The sequence below is a fragment of the Balaenoptera physalus genome (genome assembly GCF_965194825.1).
Source record: "Balaenoptera physalus genome assembly, chromosome: 11".
NCBI classification, from domain to species: Eukaryota; Metazoa; Chordata; class Mammalia; order Artiodactyla; family Balaenopteridae; genus Balaenoptera; species Balaenoptera physalus.
In genome coordinates, this window is record NC_138896.1 from 68,448,236 (window position 1) to 68,466,622 (window position 18,387).

Here is an 18,387-nt window from a genome sequence, read left to right on the forward strand (position 1 = left end):
ACACCTGCACACCAATGTTACCCTAATTCCTTCCCCTACCCCCTCAACATGGCTTTGGAATATCATTCTATCCAGGTAGAGGAATGGAACCCTGGATCCATTCAGGTGACAAAGATATGAATCCTCTAAGCTAAGATACTATTTCACCCCCCACCCCCAAAGAAATCCCTCTCCTCCTCCTCTTCCTCTTCAAATGTGAGGACCTCTATCCCACCATGAAGATATGAGACTAGGATATAAAGAAGGTTGGAACTTGAGGATCAAGGCTTGGCCTTTGTAATGACAAAGAGAAAAATAGTCCCTACCATCAGGCACTCAGAGCTAGGCTGCAACATTCTGCTGTCGAACAGAGCCAGTCTCACAGATCACCAACCTCAGACAAGACTGACAAAACACCATTCTGTAGTCATGTGTGAGCACAGACAAAAACGAAGCCACTGTGCAAACCACAGAAATCACCCAGCCCCAGCTAACACAAATGACAGCTGTCCCTTCACCAACCACGGCTTTAGCTCTGCTGCCTTTGTCTCACCTTCTATATAAAAACTGAAATTCCTGAGCATAGAATCAATCTTGCTTCCTGATAGCATCCAATCCAGAGCAAACCCCTGCTTCCTTAAAACTTCCCCCACATCACTTAACACAAGCACAAGTTCTATTCCAAGTCCCTTGTGCTAAGAGGCCCCATGACTCCTCATCTATGCGTGTACACAGCCTCCTTCCCTGCAACAAATCAGTAAATCCAATTTTGTTCCTAGCGGTCTTTGGCTACAGGGCATAGACAGGTGGTCCACAGGTGCTGGATCCAGCCTATGAAAGAAAAAGAGAAGAAATGAAAGGCAAGACAATGATGAGAAAAAAGGTCTCAGTACAAAGAGTCGAGGTGTAGATGAATCTCCTGACTAGGGTTCCAATTCTAACTCAACTTGCTCTGTGCCCTTGAACAAATCATACACAAGTGGAAATACATTGAACCTTCACAGGGCTGCAAAGTTAACTCTGATGTCTGAGCAGTCATCAGTTTAGAAACGCACAGGACACCTGTGAGAATGGCTATCATCAAAAAGAATACAAATAACAAATGTCAGCGAGGATGTGGAGAAAAGGGAACACTCGTGCACTGCTGGTGGGAATGTAAATTGTGCAGCCACTGTGGAAAACAGTATGGAAGTTTCGCAAAAAACTAAAAATAGAACTATTTTATGACCCTGCAATTCCACTCCTGGGTATATATCAAGGAAAAATGAAAACACTAATATGAAGAGATACATGCACCCCTATGTTCACAGCAGTATTATTTACAATCGCCAAGATATGGAAGCAACCTAAGTGTCCATCAACAGATGAATAGATAAAGAAGATGTGGTATATAAATACAATGGAATACTATTCAGCTATCAAAAAAGAAATTTTGCCATTTGCAGCAACATGGATGGACCTGGAAGGTATTATGCTAAATGAAATAAGTCAGAGAAAGACAAATACTAGACAAATCCGAATACAAAGACAAATGATATCACTTATATGTGGAATCTAAAAAAATACAACAAACGAATATAACAAAAAAGAAGCAGGGAATTCCCTGGTGGTCCCGTGGTTAGGACTCCACGCTCTTACTGCTGAGGGCCCAAATTCAATCCCTGGTCGGGGCACTAAAATCCCACAAACCACATGGTGCAGACAAAAAAAAACCCAAAAAACAAGCAGACTCACAGATATAGAGTACAAACCAGTGGTTACCAGTGGGGAGAGGGAAGCGGGGAGGGGCAATATAGGGGTAGCAGAGAAAGAGGTACGAACTATTAGGTGTAAAATAAGCTACAGGGATATATTGTACAACACGGGGAATATAGCCAATATTTTATGATAATTATAAATGGAGTACAACCTTTAAAAATTGTGAATCACTATATTGTATGCCTATAACATATAATTTTGTATATCAACTATACTTCAATAAAAAAATAAATTAAAAAAAAAAGAAAGAAAGAAACGCACATGCCTTTCAGGAGCAAAAACAGACCAATAATGATCGTCGTCTTCCAGAAACTTATAAGCCCAAAGTTAACAGCTCAACTTTTAACTCGTGGGCCGAAGTAGAGGGCACCAGTTAGGAAAATTCATGGTTCTAGGAGGGACCAGACTAAAGGAAATGTGATCTCAAAGAGAAGAAATCGAAAGGTGGGCAGAAGGTTTTCTATGCATCCTACCTGAGCCAAGTCAGCTTGAGCTGCGGGCAGGCTGCCTGTGTTGAATGGTGCCGCCAGCCGGACGGCCTTTAAGCCACCTGTCCTACCACACGGCTGCCACTTTTAGCTGTGTGCTTTACCTGGGGGAGGATCTGGGCCCCAGGTGGGGAAATGCAAGCTCCAAAGGCAAAGGGGGGCCCTAAGTGAGATGGAGCAAACTTTCTTGCCCTCAGTGGTGAAAATGTTAACCAGAAACGCCCTTGGCACAGTCTCACGGATGACCTGCCTATGCCCTCAACTGGGGATCCTGCAGTTTCCTTACTCACACGCTGGTGGCCCTAAACCTGGCTTTCACGGCCTTCTGTGCCCTGATGAGGGCCCAAGGTTCCTCACCCGTACCTGGAAGCTATGGGGAAGGTTCCTTGCAGGCCAGTGAGGCGGAGCTCTTGGCCTCCTCCGTGCTGTTCCACCCTGAACAGAGTGCGGTTCCTGGTTCTCAGCTGGCTCACTGGGTCTCAGGATACCAGCAGGCAGCCTGGACAGAGACAGTCCAGACTTGCCACCAGGACGTTAACCGGGCCAACCGCCCTCCTGATCCCCCCCACCCCAGACCCCACCACAACACCTCGCCTCGTCCTCACCCTCCCCTCCTCCTACCTCGCTCAGGGCCTCCTCCGTCTCTGGACCTTGGGCTCCCTAAACTCTCCTCTGGGCCTCAAGGGTCTTTCTCACCCTCTGGGCCCCTCAGGCCTAGGTATTTTTTGCCCTAATTGTCCTCACCTGGTCCGCTTTAAACATCGTTTAAAATCATGGCTTAGAAGCGGGAAGGGAGGACGGGAGGCCAGGGCAGTTGGTTTACAAATGTGCCTCAAGATGGGCCTCATCCTCTCCTGGGAGATGGGTTGGAAGGAAGGCGGGGGATGAGTCTGGCCTCAGGCCCTTGCCTCACAGCTCCAGGATGAGAGCTTGCTCTTCAACTAGAAAGATCTGGAAGGATTAGGAGCTGAGGTAACCCAGGATCCTTGGGTGGGGATTTTTGTTGTTGCTGTCGTTTTGGGGGCAGGCCTTGAACACCTTAGGGAGGAAGGGGCCCCCTGAGCACAAACAGTCCTTTATTTAATGGTCCCCTTGTGACAAGAGCCCTTTCACAGGAATTTGCTGGAAGAATTTGACCAATTGAGGAGACAAAGCTCATTGACTCCCTTCCTCTGTCCTCATGTCATCCGATATTTAGCATCTTAGGGCAGCTGTTCACAGAGGAGGACAGTGTGTGTTCCGCAGAAGCTCATCCCTAGCACAGCCATGATCTTAAAAACCCTCTTTCTAATTTTCTGGGTCCTCAAAGAACTTGGGAAAGGGGACCTGGAAAATGGCAATTCAGAAACTTGAGATGAGGCCAAAGCATCATAGAAGGGCCCACCCTTCTCTATCCCAAACTCTGGGTATGGTGAGTTGGATCCAGGAAACCCCAAGATGCCACCCTCCCCAAATGAGCCTGTTTGGTTCCTTTTATTCCTCAGTAGCCTAAATATGTTTTTCATCTCTCCTTCAGGCAAGAAAATATTCGGTTGCTGTTCCTAAAGAAACAATAGTCCTCTGTGCAGAGGTTTGGAATCAAGGGTAAATCTTGAGATGACCTATGTCTTACAGATGCAGAGTCTATTACCTTCTAGCTGCTCCGGCCCTAAGCGTTCCTGAGGGCCACGATAGAGTGCACGGTTTTCTTATTCAGTATCCAAAATGAAGGTTATGGGTTAAAGAATATTGCTGAGAAATCATCACAATATGTTTTAATTAGTTTACAGATTAATGTAGCTTGTTTGCTAAATACTTGCAACCTGGTCTGTTGCCTTGGGAGCAGGGCTAGAAACAAAAGGTCAGAATTGGGAAAATTGAATAAAAATTGGCAAAGAACTCATCACATTTTATGACTGCCTCTCCAGCTAAGCCCCACATTCATTCCTCTTTCAGTTTAGAAGTGTCTTAACAACTCAAGAAAGGATCTAATGGAATCGAGATAACCAGCACCTCGTTTGGTGCCATGCTTTTTGAATGAATGAGCAAATGTTGCCATGGAAGTTTTGTAATCTCCTCCCCTCCCCCACTCCATGTCCCAACCCTCCCTCATAGCACTTTACCTGGCAGCTTCTCCACCAGCACTCAGCCTTAGCACACTGTCTTGCACATAGTAGGTATTTAATGAGTACATTGAAATAACTGGATTGAACTGGGTACACAGCAGAACGAATACCACGCAGTTGAGTGCTACCCACACTGAAATTCTTCATGCAGATCAAAGCAGAGTTGATGCCATGTTCAATTATTGCTCAACTCTTGGCAAGGATCTGAAGACAAATAGAAACATCTTGATCTATTTGTGCAAGAAGTCTGCTTGCAGCATCTGTAGCAAGTGTACATTCTCATCTTAAAAACTGATGTCCCTGGCCTGGAGAAAATAGATTAATTTTTTTTTAACACCAAAGACAAAGGCTTTATTATCTCAGAAGGAACTTGTTACCCATGTTATTTAAGGAAAATATAATTGGAAATACTTCATCCTGGATATAGTGGACTGATTTGACACTAGACATTTTTTAAAAGGTATAAGGGGTTTTTATCTTCATTATTGGAAGTACTTATGTTACCACTATTTCTCAAAGAGACTGTTATTTGCAGAAATATCACTGGGTTGCTTTTCAAGAGGAAGTGAGGAAGATTTAACTCCTGATTGGAAAGGATCACCTCTGAAGAACACATTTCCCAATTATCCTCCCATCAGCTGGCTTACTGGGTCTCAGGATACCAGCAGGGGCCTCCTGGGTGGTGCCTGCAACCAGTGATGGGGTTGGATGGGGGTGGCCTTGGGAGGAGGTTGGAGGGCAGGTTCACCCCCAACCCCCCAGGTGGAAGGTGGGGAATATGCTCAGCCTGCAGATAGCTCTGGTGACACTGCAGTTGGCAGGGCGCCAAGCAATTAGTGTCTCTTGAAAAGAAAGGGACCGACAATGGACTTGGCCACTGCTGGTATCCTGAGACCCAGTGAGCCAGTCCAGGGTCCAAAGTACACACTGAATCCAAGTCTGAGGCAGAATGGCTTTTTCACTCCCACAGGGTTATGGACTTGGATTTTGGCTAAAAATATTTCTTTCCTTTCAAAAGACTAAGTATCACAAAATGATTTTCTCTCCCTGAACTCCAAGGAGCCACCCAACCCCCTCCCAACCCTAGTTCCTGGGCTTAAGATCTGAGTGGATTCTACTCCCTCCCGCCAGGATCCTGGAGAGGGCAGATCTGAACGTCCTGGGCAATGAAGGGGCTGAAGTCACTTCACCAGCTGGTGCCGGGACTCCTCTTTCCAGATGGGAGAGGGGGGAGTTCCACACATCCTCTCCCAGGACTGGTTGTCAGCCCCCGGAGGACTTCTTGGCCTGGGAGTATCAGCATTGAGGAATGGAGTCCCCGAGGTGCTGTGGAAGAGCCTTCCAGAGTGTTTGAGCAGCTACCACACCTTCCAGTCTTTTCCAGCCTTTAGCCTCTCTGGGAGTAACCTGGGATCTCTGACCAGAGGGGCGTGAAATCTGGCCAAACTGGTCCCACCATCAGGGGTGGGGAGGGGAGAAGGGAGGCTTAAAATCTCTGAAAAACTGCACACACAGGAGGCTGACAAGAGTGAAACCACCAAAGAATCTTGAGTTTTGACAAGTTTTTAAGAAGTTTTTTGTTTCATTTTCTTTTATTTTAAAATAAGGTACATTTGCATTGTTCAAATTCAAAAGCTACAAAAGGGTATATGGGGAGGAAAAGTTTCCCAGTCACAGTTGCCTTCCATGAGGGCAAACACTGTCCACAGTTTCTGTTTAACAAGCTTTTCTTCAAACTTGTTTGAAACTTTTCAAATGCTTAGAGGCTATTTAGAGGCACTGACTTAGCTCTACATTGGAGAAGAAGTGATGAGTTTCTGACCATCTTTAAAGGAGTGGTACTGTTTGCCCAGCCTCTTGTCATTGAGGAAAGGTGTCCTTTGTGGGTAGGGGTGGAGCAGGGAGAAAAGACTGGACCGTTGCTATGGTTACTTCAGGCGATAGGGAATGCTGCACCCCTCACATGGGTTTGTTGGGGTCCGTCTCTGATCTGGGTGCCTGGTCAGGCAGGCCCAAACACCCAGGGCTGCCTCAGACACGGGCAACCAAATATCTTAACATACGGCAATAATGTTAGAAAATGAAACCCCGCAGTTCCCGGTTCCTTGGCTGTGGAGCCCACACGGCTCATGCTGTGATGCTTCTCCCAGGAACATCTCTTTCTAGGGCTGCACAAATGCTGTAGGATCATATGCCAGCTTGCTGGAGCTGACAGCTAAATGAGTTTGGAGAGAACGAGGTGTACAGCATCTTTGAATTTGACACAATTAGCTAGAGAACTGTCAGCTCACAGGAAAAGACAACCAGCTTGCTGGAGATGAAACCAAGCCAGATGAGCAGACTATGGGTGATATTTCTTTTCTCTTCAATGCAGATGTAATGAAGAGTGGCTACTAAATCCAGACATTGTCATATACATCATCTCTCCCCACCCTGGCAATCACCTTTGTTAAATAGGTATTAGGATTCACATTTTACAGTTGAGGAAATTTTGGTTCAGAGAAGTTAGGTTGCCCGTTAGGGTCACACAGCTGGTGCTTCACAGCTGCCTCTTAGTAATTCTGAGGTCTCTTCAGTCTGGGGATAAATGTTACTACTCATGCTGCACTTATGTAAATGATTAAGCCAAATTTAATGAGACTATATTTATTTTTCAAACAAAAGAGTCTGATTATCTTTGATAGAAATGGGGATAATTATAGAGAGAAATTCTATGTGTCAATAGAAAAAATATAGTGTACTCTTGTGGGCTGTCAAATTCTAGCCATGCTCACTGTCTCTGAGCTTTTCGACCTCTGTAAACTGGCTCCTAACATTTGTGCATTTTAGTAATTAACATTTCCATTATTTCTTTCCCCCTCCCAACTTGGTGCCACTGAGAACTAAAACCTGGCTGCCCAGATCCGTATCAGGACTGCCTAAAAAAAAGGAGAAGGAGCAGCAGAAGGAGGAGAAACCCTGCAAAGTGCAGCTGGACACCTCCACGCTCCGCACTGAGAAATATCTGTGACTGTGACGCTGGTGTAGATGCTAGCACCAGACATTCAAATTGCAAACTAGGAAATTCGTTGGCTTGGCACTGCTATTCTCACTCCACCATCTAAAAATGCTTTGAGATGGGGCATATAGATACAATGGAATATTACTCAGCCATAAAAAGAAACAAAATTGAGTTATTTGTAGTGAGGTGGATGGACCTAGAGACTGTCATACAGAGTGAAGTAAGTCAGAAAGAGAAAAACAAATGCCGTATGCTAACACATATACATGGAATCTAAAAAAAAAAAAAAGGTTCTGAAGAACCTAGGGGCAGGACAGGAATAAAGACGCAGACGTAGAGAATGGACTTGAGGACATGGGGAGGGGGAAGGGTAAGCTGGGACGAAGTGAGAGAGTGGCATGGACATATATACACTACCAAATGTAAAATAGATAGCTAGTGGGAAGCAGCTGCATAGCACAGGGAGATCAGCTCAGTGCTTTGTGACCACCTAGAGGGGTGGGATTGGGAGGGTGGGAGGGAGACGCAAGAGAGAGGGGATATGGGGATATATGTCTACGTATAGCTGATTCACTTTTTTATACAGCAGAAACTAACACAACATTATAAAGCAATTATACTCCAATAAAGATGTTTAAAAAAAAGAAAAAAAGTTATGGAACGAGGCAGGAGAGTGGGGGAGGGGGAGTTGGATGAAGGTGATCAAAAGGTGCAAACTTCCAGTTATAAGATAAATAAGTACTAGGGTGTAATGTACAACATGACTAATATACTTAACACTGCTGTATGTTATATACAAAAGTTCAGAGAGTAAATCCTGAGTTCTCATCACAAGAAAAAAAATTTTTTAAATTTTGTATATATATGAAATGATGGATGTTCACTAAACTTATTGTGGTAACCATTTCATGATGTATGTCAGTCAATTCATTATGCTGTGTACCTTAAACTAATATAGTGTTGTATGTTAATTATTATCTCAATAAAACTGGAAGATAAATAAATAAATGCTTTGAGCCCAACATCTAGAAATCTTCTCACTACCTTCTGGACTCAAAAACTGAGGTTACAGTTTGTTCTAACCATTAGCCCTTTCCCCCCTTCATTTTCTATAGAAATGTCCCTCATTAAGTGCCTGATTGCTCACACTATATAGAGGCTTAACTTAAGTGGGCACCCAGCTCCCACCTGCAGTACCATTTCCTGAAATGAAACACAACTGTTTCACCAGAGTGACTTACTCTCAGGTCTAAGAGACTGATTCAGTAAGATATGAGGCAATATACTTAGATTTGTTCTTTTCCCCTTGTTCCATCTATGCTGCTTCCGCCTTTGTAGATCTCTTATTTCACTACTTCTAACCCAAATCTCTCTGCACAGCTGCCAACTCAACTTTTAATATATGAAACTTGTGTTTCAAATGGGAGAATGAGGGATTCAGAGTATTCCACCCCAAAATATGCAAGCCTGGTGTAAGGATTATTTTGAGCCGAAGCCAATTAAGAAGAAACAGACACAAGAAAAACTCTCTGTCCTCTCCCTCTCTCCCGGGAAGGACAGTTTGATTCTTCATCACCAGAGACAACTCTAGACTCAGCCCAGAGACGACAGCAGAGAAATCTATACAACACACCTTCCGAAAACCCGTATTTTCCATCAGCTCCCCCCATATATTTACCTTTTCACAATTTGCCACTCACTCCTAGAAGCTCAAAGTACTTTTCCTTTGTCTTGTCACTTCTCTACAAATTTAATGCTCTTTTACGATGCGATATATGCATCCCCTTAAATCTGAGGCTCTGAGACTGACGCACCCATAGGCTAGAATGGATGTGACACTGTGCCAGCTTCCAGGCCCAGGCCCTGAGGGACTAGCGGCTCCGACATCCTGATGCTGGGAACACTCGCCCTGGGAAGCCAGCCTCTGTGTTGTGAAGGAGCCCAGAAAGCCCTGTGGAGTGAGTGGTCCACATGATGAGGAATCAATGCTCCCAGCCGGCAGCCAGCAATAACCTGCCGGCTGTGTGATGCACCATTTTGAAAGTGGATTCTAGTTGAGCTGCCCCAGAGAGGCCACACGGAGCAGAGCTAAGCCATCCCTGCTCAATGTAGGTTTGTGGCAAAATATGTGATTGTTCTTAAGTCACTAAGGTCTGCTGTGGTTTGTTACACAGCAGCGCCCGGTCTCCTCTGTGTACTTGGGTCTCCCCTCCAAGCGCATGGTGGGCAGTGGGGGCCCGCTTGGAGCTTCCCTCTCCCACTGCCTTCCCTTTGCTTCTGTTCTGGTGGCTGGTGACCTGCACTGGGTGTAGAGCAGTCAGTGGCAAGGGTGGCCTCTGTGGGGGTCAGGTATTGGGAGGGTCACACAGAGGGGGCTCAGGTTGCCTCAACAAGAACAGAACAGAACAAACTCTGGCCTCTCAGTCACTCATCAGCAGCCCAGAGTCCAGCTTGCTGGACCATAAACACATAGAGAAGATGGAATCTGTTGAGCCCATGTTGAACCTGGGAAATGAGGGCATCAGCTGAACCAGGGGACAAGTCGCCAAAGCATTTAAACAACCTGATGCCTTTTTTTCTGTATATTTGTTTATTTAAAAAAGTGTAGGAAATGAATAAAACGCTGCCTCAAAAGTATATACAACAAATAAATTATTTTGAGTTAAGCATTGCAGATCCACACAAATCAGTCCTAACCTTGACCCAGGTTATGTTCCATGGACTTACGCTTTTCTCCCTTGACTCTTCCTTGAGACATCCCCCTCCCGTGCAAAATGACTGCAGCATTAACCAGTCCTGTCTGAGTCGGGCTTTGTCACAGGTACAGAGGATGGGCGTGAGGGCAGCCCGGCATCAGCAGACCCAGCGTGGAGGATACTGTGCTGGCACAAGCTAGGCTTCAACAAATGTGTTCGGTTTTCAGCGACCCTGAAATATTTTACAGAAGTGGGGCCTGGGCTTTAAAGGAAAGAGCCAGGGGTATGTCGGGCTGGCCCCTTCAAGGAGGCATGTCTTTGGAAAACATTAAATCCACCTGAGGTCTCAGGAAAACAGCAACTTGGCCTGGAGTTTTGAGCTCTCGGTTAAAAGAAAATGGCCACGTGGGGCCCTTGTAAGTAAAGGTGACGTGTGATGACAGCCATGCTTTGAGGGTGGGATTCAGAGCACTGACTGAGTGACTGTCAGAAGTGGCCAGGAGGTCAGAGAAGGCAGAGAATGGAGGGCCAGAGCCCCAACGATGATTTTAAATATTGATACAATTTCAGGAGAGGGAAGGAAGGCACAGCCCTCCTCTGGCCCTTCCTGGAGGGTGTTTGCCAGCATCTCAGGTCAAGAGGCTGAGGGTCCCTGGGCAGAGCCAGCCTTTCAGAAGTAAAGGTCACTGTCAGCACCGAAGGCATAATTTTAAAACCCCCAACATACTCCTCCTCCTGGAAAGAGTTAAAAAAAAACCCTGGAACACACACCATTTAGGAGATTGCAAAACTCCTTTTCATGGAGGCAAAGTAGCAGGTGGACAAGTCTGGGCAGTGCATTTCCAAGGTGAAGTCACTGAACACGACGACCTGCATCTACTTTTCTTTTTTTTTTAAATGTTAATTCCTTTTTTTTTTTTTAATTTATTTATTTTTGGATGCATTGGGTCTTTGTTGCTGCTTGTGGGCTTTCTCTAGTTACAGCGAGCGGGGGCTACGCTTTGTTATGGTGCGCGGGCGTCTCATTGCAGTGGCTTCTCTTGTTGCAGAGCACGGGCTCTAGGGCGCGTAGGCTTCAGTAGTTGTGGCACGTGGGTTCAGTAGTTGTGGCTCGCGGGCTCTAGAGTGCAGGCTCAGTAGTTGTGGCGCTTGGGCTTAGTTGCTCTGTGGCATGTGGGATCCTCCTGGATCAGGGCTCGAACTCATGTCCCCTGCATTGGCAGGCGGATTCTTAACCACTGCGCCACCAGGGGAGCCCTGCATCTACTTTTTTTTTTTTTTTTTTTTTTAAATATTTGTTTATTTGGTTGTGCCGGTTCTTAATTGTGGCATGCATGTGGGATCCAGTTCCCTGACCAGGGATCGAACCCAGGCCCCCTGCATTGGGAGCGCAGTCTTATCCACTGCGCCACCAGGGAAGTCCCCCTGCATCTACTTTTTAAAGGAGGTTTTGCCACAGAAGTATCGACCTGGGACTGTACTGACAAGCCATAACACAATCCTTGTCCTCCCGGATGAGAACAGGGGTCACAAAGGCAAATGCCCACAGGAGCTGGGCTGGTAATGAGTATAAATGATGGATGTGGGCTGTGTGTAAAAGAAACTTTCCTGAAGCACCCATCAGCCTCAAGAATTGTCTTCTTATTTCATATGAGATATGAGTCCTGAACTTTCCATTTCATTATGAGAGAAGCAACTCTGCAGGGCGTTGACCAATAGCAGCAGACCCTCAGCCTCAGTGTGGGAGGTGACAGGGTTGGTGGGCCCTCCGGTGAACTGGTGAACCAGATGCCCCATCTAAAGATGAGCTGCGTTTCAACTCCAGCTGGTTGTTGCTCGGTGAGAATGTGAGCCCCAGCATGGCCAGACCTTCTGATCTGGATTTTTATGTAAACATTTTATAATTTTAAATGTTGGTGACTAACTCTTTAAAAAGATGTGCAGGCAAACAAAACACACCTGTAGTCTGGATCGTTCTGCAGTCTCTCCTGCAGGGGCAGGAAAGGTGTGGTAGGCAGAATAATGGTCCATGTCCTAATCCCCAGCACCTATGGATATGTTACCTTACAGGGCAGAAGGGACTTTTCAGTGTAATTAAAGAGCTTGAGATGGGGAGATAATTCTGGATTATCCGGCTGGGCTTTATAAGTGAAAGGTCCTTGTCAGTAAAAGAGGGAAGCAAGAGTGTCACACTGCCACCATCAGAGGCAAGGAATGAGAGCAGCCTCTACAAACTGGAAAAGGCAAGGAGATGGATTCTCCCCTAGAGCCTCCAGAAGGAGCACAGCTCTGCTGACACATGGATTTTAGCTCAGTGAAGCCCATTCTGCACTTCTGATCTCCAGAACCCTAAGACAGGAAATTTGTGTTCTTTTAAGCCACCATGCTTGCGGTAATTTGTTGCAGTAGCATTAGGAAACTAATACAGGTGGCCACCCTTTGGTGCATCCTTCAACGTTTTTAGAGGATGAAAATACTCTCTAAATTTCTATTTAGATGCTAAAGTATTGCTGCAGCTGGGAGAGCCACACACGGCAATTCCAGGAAATTTCTCTTATTTCTAGGTCAAAGGACAATGGGACTCAAGATGGATTTCTATGGTAGGATAACCACACGCAGAGCGAGAGAACCAGCAAGTCTCTTATCAAAGCAGGTGTGCGGCAGTACCCTCACACACACCCTTTTCTGGCTGGGCAGACTGCAAATTATTCCCACCTCCCAGGGGACAAGCACATGTTTATCTAGTGGTCAGCAGAAGTCAAAACCCAGCCATCTAACCAGTTAGCGTGAGCTGTCACTATGTCAGGTGAAAAGAGTTGCATGGCTATACATTTGACTTCTTAAATACACAGGACCACCAAATAAATAATAATAATAATAAAGCACACTGACATTTCCATCCAGGGGACCCCAGTGAGAGCAAGGGTCTCCGTGGGCTCCTAGGGGTTGGCACTGTCAACCTGAAGAAGTCTAAATCCAAATGCAAATCCAAATCCAGGGCTCACTGTATCCCTGTCCTGCGTGATTCAGCCTCTCCCCTCTCATTATGGACTGGTTACAACCCAACCTGAGTTCAGAAGGACATTCACCGTGATGATTGTATCCAGATCACAATTCATCATTTTCAATGTCTCAGCATTGGAATGAGTCCACTTGGAAATCAGAAGTTGGTGGCATCCAGAAAAACCTCCTGCTACCCTTCCACACAATTCCTCTTCTTCGGGATTTCTGGGTGGGAACCCTAAAGGGCATCTCAGTGCCCTGCTTTATGTGGAGTCTTTGGGGTGGGTCCAAGTTACTCCCCAGGCTCCATGGTCTCGTAGGTTTCTAGCAAGGGAAGGTCTGTGTTCCCTTTGCTCATATTCCTGTCTTTGGGGTGGGAGAAGGTGTACGATTCGCTCTCAGACTCAGAAAGGAAGCCAGAGGATGGCTCATCTTCGGTCAACTTTGCAGTTGGAGCCCTGGAGCATATGGGGGGTGGGGAGGGAGGGCAGTCCCCTGTGGGGCCCTGGAAGGGCCGGTAGGTGTCCACCTCTGGCTGGAGGAAGGACCCTTTGGAATCCTGCAGCAGATGCCCGTACACCATGGTGTCATCGATGACGGCATACACGTGGGAGTCGTTGTCCGTCTGTCTTTTCTGAAAGATTTTTGGCTGCATCGGCATCTGGGTATTGACGTTACCATTGTAGATACCTACAGCTGGGCCCTTGTTGATCTTCTTTTTCCTACTGAGGAAGGGAACAAGACAGAAGTCAGGAAGAAAACGATCTTAGAGGCTCACCAACTGTACATCCCTACTGGAATGAAGATCATTCAGGGTTCTGACCGGGTCTCCCCCAAGTCCCTCAAATAGCTTAGCATTTGAAACTGAAACTGCTGTCCTCAGCGAACATTTAGAAAGGGACCAGCTTCTGTCTCCAGTTTTTAAGGTGGAAACAGGAGCAGAGAGTGGTTTAGAGAGGGCACTGTTAACACCCTCTGTGCCTGAGTTTGTTTTGATACCTGCATGGTATCCAAAGGTAGAGACATCTGACAACCTCTCTTTCCTAGCAGAGACAGGTGGTGTCCCAAACCAACCACATCAAGCACGGGTGTGCCTAGGCCAACCTTCTATGACTCTCTGAGTTCTTTCCTGTAGCTAACGCTTCATCTCACTTTTGCATGAGCACAAACTACGACCATCTAGCTTCTAAATGATAGCATACGACACTCAGGATGGAAGGTTGTATCTTAGTTTTCAGCTGGAGTTGGGGACAGTAGGACTCAGCATCAGTAGAGGGATCCAGTCCCTTCAGCAGAAACCTCCAAAAGAGGAAAGAGCTACAAAGAAGACAAAAGTCAGGCTCGGGTGCCCGGGTTCCTCCCTAACACCATTAATGCTTGGTTTGTAACGTTCTTTGGTATTGGACATGGATGGGCATTTGCACTCCCTGCCTCGGAAAACAAAGCCTCGCCCTCCATCTCCACCAGTGAAAAGCAGGGGATGCTGAGTTTTTAGCCGACCAGGGATTCAAATGGAGGACAGTAGCTCAATTAGCATAATGGACCACATAATGCATGGCTGGCGGTTCACTAATTGTCAACCTATACTTTTCTGAGATAAAAATAAATCTAGTACATGTAGCTTGTAACACTGGGTTCCCTGGCCAGGATGACAGGCTGCAAGGCCTCCAGCCTGAAGCCTTGTAGCAATGCTCCGCCCACGTGCTCCTACAGCGCCTTGCTTGTCCCTACCAAGCTCTTCTCACACTGTCCTGACACCGCCTCCTTATTTGCCTGCTTCTTTAGTCCCTCTGCCCCCAGAGACGGCAGGAGAAAAGACTGGGTCTTGTGTATCCCCTGCACCTCTCCTGGTTCCTAGGGCCCCGGAGACCCTCAGGAAATACATGCTTAATGACCAAGTTCAACGGCACTGTCTGCCCTCCTTCTCACAGCAGGAACCCGTCCTCCCTCCCAACCCAACTTGGGGACAGACAAGCCTTATGCAAACCTGCCAGCCAGTGGCCTCCCCCACAGCAAGGCAGTGGCTGGTAATTCCCAGGCCGGGACTGGGGCACTTTAGGGATGGAGGCAAGTGCTGGCCCCTCCCCTCATCCAATGCCCTCTTGATGAGGAAGCTGGGGCCCAGTGTTAATGCCATGCTTTCTCATCTGGGTGGAACATACTGTGCACCCAGACAGGAAAGTTTCCTGAGAGGAATGATACAATGATGTCTCTTTAATAAAAGAAGTCCTCTTCCCTCACGTGAGATGTGTGCAATCCCATTTCACAGAGAAGACGCCTCCCCTTGAACCTGCCAACCCATCCTCATCAGCAGAGACATTTCAAATCAGCAATTTCAATTGTTTGCGCATGGCCCCAGTTAATAAAAAAAATTTTTTTTTAGTGTTTTGCTAAGGGAAATAGATTCCCCCCACCCCCATGGCTTTAATTAGAAATATGAGCAGAACTGATGAAATCTGGCAGCGGCATGCACTCTGTCTAAAAAGGTCAACACTTTCCTCTCATAAAACAGAAGCTGTTATCCTGAGGGGGTGGAAGGTGAGACTGAGTCAGTTAACTGGGTCTTCCTTCCTCTTGCCCACAGGGCTGGCTTTTTGGTGCTTGTCTGGAGGCCCATAAACAAGCATACGACAGACAGTTTGTTTAAGAAACTGGAGGAGAACAAGCTGGGCAGCGTGAGTGTGTTTTCCTCAAGGTGACGGGGGGCGAGGATTCACAGGCCTGGTCTGGCAGGGTCTACGTGAGCGTTTTCCTGCCAAGATCACCCCGGTGAGGACCGCAGTCTAATGAGCAGACACTGAATGATTCACAGGGGACTTGTGCGGAGGCAGCCGCGTAAAACTGCAGGCTAAAATGTCACCGCATGTGTATTTTGTTTTCCTCCTAGGTAGGGGATATTTTCCCCCTCCAAGCATAATTCACATCCAGCAATATTATTTATTTTCCACTTTTTTTTTTTTTTGGCCATGCCAGGCGCCTTGCAGGATCTTAGTTCCCCAAACAGGGATCCAACCCGCACCCTCGGCAGTGAAAGCTTGGAGTCCTAATTGCTGGACTGCCAGGGAATTCACCCCCTGCAATATTTATTATTTTGGCCGCACTGCATAGCACATGGGACCTTAGTTCCCCGACCAGGGATTGAACCAGCGCCCGCCCCCTGCACTGGAAACATGGAGTCTTAACCACTGGACCGCCAGGGAAGTACCTCCCCCCGCCACCGCCGCCCCGGCAATATTATTTAACATTGATCTTTGCGGGGAAAAGGGAAAGCAAGAAAAAAGTCAATAATTAATGACAGCTCTGGTCTGTGTGCTGTAAGGAGGTGTCAGCTCAGGTGAAGACAGTTTGAGAAATTCCACCTACTTCTTTTTCACAAAGCAAACGATGAGTCCGAGGGCAAACAGCAGTAAGGCGCCACCTCCCACCACCGCGAGGATGATGACAGTCAGGTCTGTGAGCAGAGACACAAGGGAGGGAGATGGGGAGACACTTGGTATCAGGCTGGTGATGAACTCCAGTAGATAGTCTTCAAAGATGTCTACCATCCATTCCTTCCCTCCCCATATGCACATGCTGCTCCTCACTTTAAGGGGAATCTGCTTCCTTTCCTCTTGAATATGGGCTGTGCTGGTGTGGACCTAACCTTTTAGAAACCTGGCAGCTTCCTGCGCTTCCTGAGGAAAAGCCAGCCACCATGTAAGAAGCCTGACTAGGCTGAGACCACCATGCTGTGAGGAAGCCCAAGTAGCCATGTGGAGACTCCACGAGGAAAACAAACCAAGGCTCCCAGCCGTGAAAGTGAGCAAAGGTGAACCATCCCAGCCCCCCTCTAGCTATTCAAGGCATCTGGCTGAGGTCCCCGATATCTTAGAGCAGAGATGAGCCACCTGCTGTGCCCCATCCAAATTCCTGACCCATGGAATTGTGAGCAAAAAAAAATGGTTATTGTCTAAGCCACTAAATCTTGGAAGAGTTTGTTATGCAGTGAAAGATAAAACAAACTGGGGGACCTACCAGATCTACTCCAAAGGCTACTCCTGGCCTATCCCAGCTGTGCTCCCCTGACTGCCGCAGCCCATTTTGGAGGAGAGAAGAGCAGGGAGTGTAGAAGAAAGCAGGGAGTCAAAAGTCAGAGGTGAAGGAGTTAAGGAGAGGGTTGTTTCATGTATGCTGTCCTTCTCCTACAGTTGTACAAAGGAAAAAGAAAATAAATCAGAGAGAGAGAGCCCTGCACCAAACCGGGATTTAGAATTTCTGGCTTGTTCAATAAGAAAACAAAAGGTGAGACTGTGAGAAAACAGGACTAGAAATAAATGACAGAAAATGAATGTAAGAGAGGAAGAAAACTCAGGAGCTAATCTGAGAGTGTGAGAGAGCTTTTCACTTGTGGCTTCTGGTCCCGTCGGTTCTCTTGCTGCTAACCACCTGTGTGGCATTGGGTGGACACACAGTCTATCTGACCACCAAAAAGGGAAGGGGCTGGGGAAAAAAACCTCCATGGTTCCAACACTCTGTGGTGCTCTGTGACTATCTTGGAATCAAGGGCTAACATGGCCCCACCACAGATTGCCTGAAACTCTTCAGTGGATACTACCACTTCGGGCATAAAGGCAAAATCCTCATCATGGCTCTGAGGCCCACGACTGAGGGCATTCAAGGATTCTAATGTTTCACTGGACTAAATAAAAAATGCCAGCATCATGTATCTGTGTCACACTTTCCAGGTCCTCATAGTTTAATCACCAACACTGAATCCCCAGTGATAATTTTATGGGGTAGTTACAATCATCTATTCTCTGCAGAGGAAGATCAGAGGAGTAAAGAGACTTCCCCTATGTCAGAAAGAGGTTAATAGTAGACTGACTACCAAAATGCCCTAATTCTCCCCCTGCCCTCACCCATGTCCTTTATTTACTGTGTGATCCTGCAGCTCCTCCCATCAAGAGATGGAGTCCACCTGTCCACCCCTTGAATCTGGGCTGACCAAACCAATGCTGTCAAAGGGACAGGGTATGAGTTCTTAACCTAATCGTCAGGAGACCTTGCATGCTTCCCCCAGCCTCTCTTGGATCTCTCTGCCTCTGCCATGAGAACAGGCCCCAGTTTGGAGGATAAGAGACCATGCTGAGGAGAGTCCAGGAATCCCAGTTAACACGGCTGATCTTGGCTGGGCCCCAGACATGTGAGAGTGCCCGGCCAAGATTGACAAAGTCCTCTAGCCAACCTGCAGCTGCCCATAGGTGCTTGAGTGAACGAACCCTGACAAGCCCAGCTCAGAACTGCCCAGCCAACATGTGAGCAATAACAAATGGCTGTTTTAAGCCACTGAGTTCTGGGGTGGTTTGTTATGCAGTATT

The 18,387-nt window shown here is 46.9% G+C and overlaps 1 protein-coding gene across 3 annotated transcripts in view; it reads right to left on the bottom strand.

The window, feature by feature from the left end:
• Window positions 1-3,964: 3,964 nt before the first annotated feature.
• CDCP1 (CUB domain containing protein 1) overlaps window positions 3,965-18,387 on the bottom strand; it is a 61,531-nt gene continuing 47,108 nt past the window's right edge. For 2 of the 3 annotated variants that reach the window (XM_082413871.1, XM_082413870.1), the window contains 2 exons: window positions 16,394-16,481; window positions 3,965-13,755 (listed from right to left, as the gene is read on the bottom strand). In XM_082413871.1, coding sequence (XP_082269997.1) covers window positions 13,323-13,755; window positions 16,394-16,481 — 521 coding nt within the window. In that variant the 3' untranslated portion in view covers window positions 3,965-13,322. The remainder of the gene's footprint in view (window positions 13,756-16,393; window positions 16,482-18,387) is intronic. The other variant, XM_082413872.1, reaches the window with a different exon arrangement.